The 7,765-nt window shown below is 39.4% G+C and overlaps 1 protein-coding gene across 1 annotated transcript; it reads left to right on the top strand.

Annotated features, from left to right (window-relative positions):
* The first annotated feature begins 559 nt into the window (after positions 1 to 559).
* LOC116048485 (vacuolar protein sorting-associated protein 37D-like) lies at positions 560 to 1,233 on the top strand. The gene is made up of 2 exons (XM_031297645.2): positions 560 to 686; positions 887 to 1,233. Exons 1-2 carry the CDS (start codon positions 585 to 587, stop codon positions 1,067 to 1,069), a joined length of 285 nt encoding a protein of 94 aa, XP_031153505.1. The 5' UTR covers positions 560 to 584; the 3' UTR covers positions 1,070 to 1,233.
* The last annotated feature ends 6,532 nt before the right edge of the window (positions 1,234 to 7,765 follow it).

The raw sequence follows: 7,765 nt of genomic DNA, 5'->3' as shown, positions 1-7,765 counted from the left end.
TACATAAATATACATTCTGCTATAACATATTTCTAGACTGTGTAGGTCTTCGTGTACGACAGACACTATGGATACCACTCCAATCCTAACCTTAAATGAGGCTTTCAATGTACCTTGGAATTTTAACAACATATAGCCTATAGACAAGTCCGTAGCCTAGTATCATAAAAGACAGGCATGTGACAAAACTGAACTGTGTAAATAAGAAATTATTCTAACAGACCAATTGATGGTTAGAGCTCATGACTGCAGACAATGACACTGTGTTAAAGTCATTGATTGATAGCCTATTACTTTGTAAAAGCAAAAAAAATATATTTTGAATGAATTTATCAAAACTTCTGCAGCCCATTGTCATCGACATTTTCCCTTAAAGGCATCATATCTATGAAACTATATCTACGAAACCTAACACGTCACTTTTTAAGGTTGTTTATGCCATATGCACTCTAGTCGTGTAGTTTTCTGACCTTGAATGCAGCATTACCAGCTCCCATAGCGCCCCAGCAGGATGCCTCGGGAACAAACAGGTATAGGTACTAAACTTTGATGAAGCAAAGAGCTTCCAGTGTGGAGGAGTCATCATGTCTCTGCTGGGCCACTTCGGTGCTCTGAGGACCAGAGAGCTGCGAGAGCTGCTGGAAGATGAAGACAAAATCAATGACATCACCAGGTGCAGTGACAAGGTGAGTATCTGACACAGAGACAGACAGCAACATTAAACAAAGAGTCGGATTTCAGGCGTCCACAAAGACACAAATAATTTGGATTGCAGACAAAAACTATTTTGCATATATCATGTGGATTATATTTCTTCTTATTCTTCTAGAAAACAAAACTCTCCCTCTGGATTCACTGTTTCCCCAACTATTTCTGGTTTTTCCAGTTCCAGGGGCTGCAGAAGGCTGCAGAGAAGATGCTGGTTTCAAATCAAATAATAGCCAAAGTCGGTCTGTCTCAAAAACCTAAATTTAGAGATGCTAAATTGCTACTTACAATGAAGTACAAGGAACTGGAAAATATTAGAAGTATTATCCAGGCCAAACATGAACAACTTGGTGAGTTTTAAAATTATAGTCTGGATTTCTGCTATCTTTTTTTATTACCTAGCTGCCTTAACTCTATTGCATATTTTGTTTTACAGCAGAAAAATACAGTGTTCATTATGCTCAGTGGAGTCTGGTGACGAAGATAAATCATGCAGAGGAGGAGTGTGAGGTAAGTATTCCTATCAGTGTGTGGTGTATTTTCTTTCATAGAAGAGTTTTACAAAACAGCTTATATTCAATAAACATGTTAATAATTTGTTTTAACACAGTAGATAATAGGATCAGGGTGATCTTATCATAAAAAAGACATGCAGCAAATAACAAAAGTGAGCAAGCTAATGTGTCTCTTCTGAAAAGAAACTTCCCATTATGGAGTGTGTCCGATAAATGTGAGACCAGAGTTCATTACCCATTCTTACACTCTTTGTTTGTCACATATTAAATTACATAAAATGTAAGTAATCTGGTTTTTAGTTGGTATACAGTATATGGATATACTGTATATTCTTACACCATATGGCAAGGCAGTAACACGCCACCACCCCTCTTATAGAAAAGGCCTGGAGGACAAGGCAGCATTGAAGACAAGACAAGAACAGACATGTCAGACCTGTGGGAGAAACAGCTGGTTGACAGGAAACATGAGCACAAATAATACATGTCAGTCTAGCTGTTTCACACTTAAGAAAGCCAATATTTCAGGCTGTTATAGAAGCAAAGGACAGGTCTAATCTGGTGTAACGTAATATCCATTGTGTGTGTGTGTGTGTGTGTGTGTGTGTGTGTGTGTGTGTGTGTGTGTGTGTGTGTGTGTGTGTGTGTGTGTGTGTGTGTGTGTGTGTGTGTGTGTGTGTGTGCGTGCGTGCGTGTGTGTGTGTGTTTGAAAACAATGTATATCCCTCGTAACAGATGCTGTTTCAGAGGTTTGCGGAAAGGAAAACACCGCTGGAAGATTTCCTGGATTCCTTTCTCAAGTTGCGGAAACTCCAGCACATTAACATGTTCCTGGTGAAGAAACTCCAGGAAATGATTGAGTTTAAATCAACTCAGAGGCTCGGTGAGATTCTCCTTGACACTCTGCATTTCTCAGCAGAGCAGCTCCATAACTCCTACCTCCCAGCCTGTGGTTTAACCACATCTGTGGCCTTACCTACCTGCTGCCACCCTTCATTCCTGCTGCCCTGCGGCACCCACATGAACACTGCTCACTGTCTACAGCATGTACCGTTTTGTCATGATTATAATAAGTCCATACGTCCAGGAGTGCACGGACGAGGCCCCAAATGGCCAGCAAGACCGGTGCGTCTTCAGCCTCTGGTGCAGCAGAGGAGGCATCAACAAGCTCCACAATGAGACATCAGCCTCAAATACATGTTTTGCATTTCATCAAAGTTAACAAAGTGAAAATAGTTTCTGGGCAAAGCTTCCATAGCATCAAGCATGAGATCTAGACGTTAATTTGATGTCATAGGACATAATTTTAACAATTTTTGAGTATTTAAGTTCATTCACAACATTAATAAACACTGATGGACGTTCAGCATATTTTGTAGGGTAGGAAAACATTTATATATCTCAATTGATGTATTGCATTGGCAGTGGTATCCAGAAGGCACTGGGCATAGTCAATGGATGGGTTTATTACGTATAGAGGAAGTACATGTCAACCTTTTCTTTTTGAATTTTTTTGCAAGTCTGGCAATACAGTCTCATACTTTTGACTAGGATTTTTCAAGCGAGAGCTTCTTTGAATGAGGAAAACAATCCAAATCTGAACTCACTGTGGTGTCATTAATCCAACTGTCCAATCGTCACTTTTCAAATACTTTATTCTACTGACAAACATTAACATAAGGCTCAGGAAAGGTCAGACTCTTAATCTTTTAGAGTTGCCCCTTTAAAATGGTCCAGTATAATAGAGATCCTGAGGTACAATTACGAGTTCACCCTGTGACTGTATTTTATTAATATTAATTAAATTAACATTAACATATTGCTTATCATTTTTAGGTTGCTTTTTTAACTTGACATTAGTGATTTACTACATTTCCTAGAAGTCTTCCAACCCAGCACAGAGGAAGGTTCTGAATGGATTAGTATATTAAACAAGCAAAAACAGCTACAAATATCTGTAATTTTCCGTTACACTGTGGCACGGAACAAATCAATGTGCATTTGGTTGCTTATCTGTAGGAGATAGTATGCTAGATAACAAGACGGAGTCAGCAAAGCAAAGTGCATCATCATCTGAAAGTGAGAAAACTGGTTCAGCCAGATGACAAGCAACACCCATTTTAAACATCTGATTGCACAATATGAAGACACATGTATCATCATATCTGGTAAGAACATATCCGTTTCCTCCAGTCAGAAAAACATTGGTCACAGTTGGTTGAGTGAACTTGAACTTCTCACCGACACTCGATATCTCTGATCGTCTGTGTGCCGAGACTCCTCCCACTTGATTTACTCACAGTTCCCCTCTTCCTCCTAACATTTACCAGTATGTCTTTTAATGAAAGGCCAAATGTAATCTTGTTAAACTCATCACTTGTTCAATATCTTTGTGTGTCCCAACTCAATTAACTGGCCTAAACACTCATGAGGGTTAGCCAGAGTGCCATATGGCCCAGCACAGCTTGCCATACTAATTCAACCATGGAGAAACCTCACTGACACTACAGGAGAGGATTACCAAGGTGGAGCATGTTTAGAGGCTTTTGTTACACCACAGACTTCAGTTACATCTTTGTCAGCAGCCTCTTTTGTCCCACAAGACTCAAATTGGGCAATTTTCGTGTCTGTCAGCTGATTCTTTTGTTGCCTCTTTCACCTCCGTGTCTCTGCATTGTTTGATGGAGAAGCGGTTATTTCTGCACAGAAACGTGGAGCTCATATATACAGTATTTAGACTTCAAATGATAATTATTTAATAGCCAAAATGATATTAAATTACGGCACACAATAAGCGGCATTGGGCCATATTCAAAAAAATATGGCCACACAATAAAAGCCTATTCTTAATGTAAACTCAGCTGTTATAAAAAAAAAAGCTTGAGTCATGTCTGAAAAGTGTCGGCATTGAGCTGTATCTCACAGTTAGGGGGTGTTTTATCTTCACATTGTTCCCTTGAATGGTCCCATATAAAAGGGATTATACAGTAGAGTATCTATAACAGCCTCCGGTAGTAGAGCAGGTATGGAGTGACAGTTGGCGAGGTTTGTCGTGTACGAAATGGGGGTCAATGTTGAACTTTTTTTTGTTTTTTGAAAAAGTCCTTTAAAACAGACTTTAAACTTATATTTTTGGTTTATTCCATTCATACTATATTTCACTGTGGATTATGTCTTGTTGGTGTGGTTAGTATCCTGTTTTAATTATATGCTTCGTTGATGCATACAGTATTACATTTAGACTTTTCAATTTCTATATAATGTGTACCATTCATAGATACAAGGTATTAAAGCCCATGTTGCAGGGTTTATTTTCTAATGAATTTGTGCAATTTGCTTGTTGGTAATAAACATTTAAACTGTTACCCAACAACATAAAATACAATGGATATCACAAAACGGAATAAAATACGAAAAAGTAGTACTATTTTACAGCGGTTTGCAATGATTCTCTTTTCCCCCACAATGCATTGCACTACGTCACATTGGGGAGACGACAGACGAAAGCCCCGTCTCTGTTCACTGTCTATGGTCTCGGTCTGTGCCACTGGTGTTGCAAAATATGGCTTTTGGTCTCGACCGAGTCCATGTGTCTTTATTACGTGTATAATAATATTGGAGGGAAAGTGAAACACAGCTTGGACGGGGATGCTGTTCGGCTTTTCACAAGTTTAGACAGCTAGCTACGCCGACGTTTGCTAACGTTAGCGCAACAGCGTTAGCCTAGACTGCTAGCTAGGTAAATATTACGACTGCCTTCGGAGTTTCCTATATCTGAATCCACGTTGTCAACATAAGACATGTTGCGTTAGTGCTCCTTTTGTACCATCATTTTATTGAATGAAATGTTAAGCTTCGCTCCTACGAGATGGGTGGGTTTTTGTTAGCTACATACAAAGCTAACTGGCTATAGTTAGCCTGTATGCTAGCGGAATTACCTAACGTTGCATAACCAGCCAGCAACTTCGGCAATCGGCAGTAGTTTCGGTAAGCTAACCACGACAGTATTGTCGCCCACAATCAACCTCTCCTGTTAAAAGCAGTCAACCTGCAGTGATGTTTGAAATAGAGACGCTTGTGGATGTGTTAGCTGTCGTGGTTAGCTCGCCGGAACTATTGCCGAAGCTGCTGGCTGGCTACGCAACATTAGCTAATTCCGCTAGCACAGGCTAACTATAGCCAGTTAACTTTGTGTGTAACGTAGCTAACAAAAACCCACCCATCTCGTAGGAGCGAAGCTTAACATTTCATTCAATACAATTATGGTACAAAAGGAGCACTAACACCACATGTCTTATGTTGACAACGTGGACGCAGATATAGGAAACAACGAAGGCAGTCGTAATATTTACCTAGCCGTCTAGGCTAACGCTGTTGCGCTAACGTTAGCAAAACGTCGGCGTAGCTTTAGCTAGCTGTCTAAACTTGTGAAAAGCCGAACAGCATCCCCATCCAAGTAATAAATAAACACTAGGCAAATATGTTGTTACTGGAGCTAGTAGGGTCCATCAAAACGTGAGATATCTAATCAAAAATGTGTTTACAACGTCGGGGGATTTCACAGGTGGGACTGACTGGCAAGTTAGCCCATAGCTAGCATGATGCCTTCTATTTCTAGATCTAGCTAGATTACCAGTACTTATCTGAACTAACGACATGATCACTGTCACTAAATATAAAGAAAACATTGACTTTCACTCGGTGCTATTCACTGACAGTAAAAACACCTCTTCCACCTCTTCCTCATCCCAGTCAGTCACCATAGTTCTAGTACTAGGCTGAGGCACGTCTCCCCAACGTGACGTCATCACCGAATTGCGTTGAAAAACCCACTAAACGACTAAAACGCTAAAAACTGGCCTTTAACACTATTTGGTGACATTTTTAACAATGATATACATATGTTGAGTGCTTTATGTACCCATTAATCAACAGTGGTGGTTAACCTGCAACATGGGCTTTAAATACATTTGAGGTATTTTTAGGTTTTAAGTGGTAATTTCCTAAAATTTAATTTGGCAGTATAGCCTCCAGAACTGTGGCTCATTCCTCATAGAGCAAACATGTTAAGTTGATAAATCAATTAGTCAATTGACAGCAAAACAACAAAGCAATCAAATCAAATGCTCCCAGGTCCAGCTTCTCAGTTGTGAGGATTTGCTGGTTCTTGTTTGATGTGACAGTGAATCTGAATATCTCTGGGTCTTGGGAGTGTTTAGTCAGACAAAACAAGACGAAATTGTGATGAGCATTTTTCACAATTTTCTGACATTTTAAAGATCAAGAGAACTCCCGCTTCAACAGGTACATTCAAATGAAAGACTACATTTTTTTCACATCATAAAACGTGAATGTTTCACCTGAAACCAGATATGAAATGTGTAAGGGGCACTTATAAAGTAAAGTGCTGCCTTTCTAAGGAACTTTTCAAAAGAGGAGAAGATACCAAAATAGTTTACTCAGAACATATAGCCGGCATTTATTAAACATCAATTATCCAACAGTATGACCTTGTTTCTCTTTTCTTTTGTAATGTCCTTTTAGTTGTGAAAATCAGTATTTCTCTTAGTTTTCAACCCTTTTCCACATCAGTTGAGAAAAAAACACAAAAAAATAAAATGTCCTCAGAGCTCTGATGAAATAACCCCAAAATAATAAACCAAAGTCCATCTACCCGGGTAGTATGTTTTTTTTAAAGTGTGGTGAGATCTCACGCTTATCTGTACGATGCAAAGAAGAAACGATGAGTAGAAGCAGGCAAGATGATCATCCACGCCCTCTGCTCCTCTGCCTCAGGTGTTCAATGGCGAACCCGTCCATTGGAACTCTCTCTCTCTCTCTCTCTCTCTCTCAAATTATGCATAAAAAAAAACCAACCTGCAGGGCAGGGCAATATTCAATTACTCTCTCAATAACTACCAGATCTGGGAATATAACTCTTATTCATGAATTGTAGTAGCTTAAATTCTTATTTTCACTACACACATGAAACTCAAGCACTAGCATACCAAGTAGTAACATAGCTTCAACATAGCATGGAATAACACTTCAAATCATTAAACTCATGTTCAACCCCGATTGGTTTCTTTACTTACGTAGTACACATATCAATACATTTTCACACAATGCATTAAACAACTGAATTAACAGCAAAAAAATAGAAAAATAGAGATAAAGCGTGCTTGACTCAGTAAACACATCTATCACGCTATGTCTGCTAGTAACACAACTGACCAACACGTGTAAAACACTCACTGACCTGGGGGAACCCTGCATCCCCATCCACACCAGACTTCACTCTGTAAAGAGGCCTTTTTCTCAGCAGACATTTTGATTTGTGATTGTAGGAAAAGTGTTAGTCACAACTTTACCGATGGCTCAGTTATATTCAAGTGTCTCTGTAGCCATGACAGTGTGACAGTGAGTCAGCATGCACAATACTAGGACCAGCCAAACATTATTTTTTATTTATTATCACACCCTGAAGAAGGCTGTCTGTGCCGCTATGCGTGGTTTGCTTCTCCCTATGTCTTTTAAATGTT

This window comes from Sander lucioperca, chromosome 5 (genome assembly GCF_008315115.2).
Source record: "Sander lucioperca isolate FBNREF2018 chromosome 5, SLUC_FBN_1.2, whole genome shotgun sequence".
Taxonomy (NCBI): domain Eukaryota; kingdom Metazoa; phylum Chordata; class Actinopteri; order Perciformes; family Percidae; genus Sander; species Sander lucioperca.
This window is presented reverse-complemented; position numbering and strand designations above follow the sequence as displayed.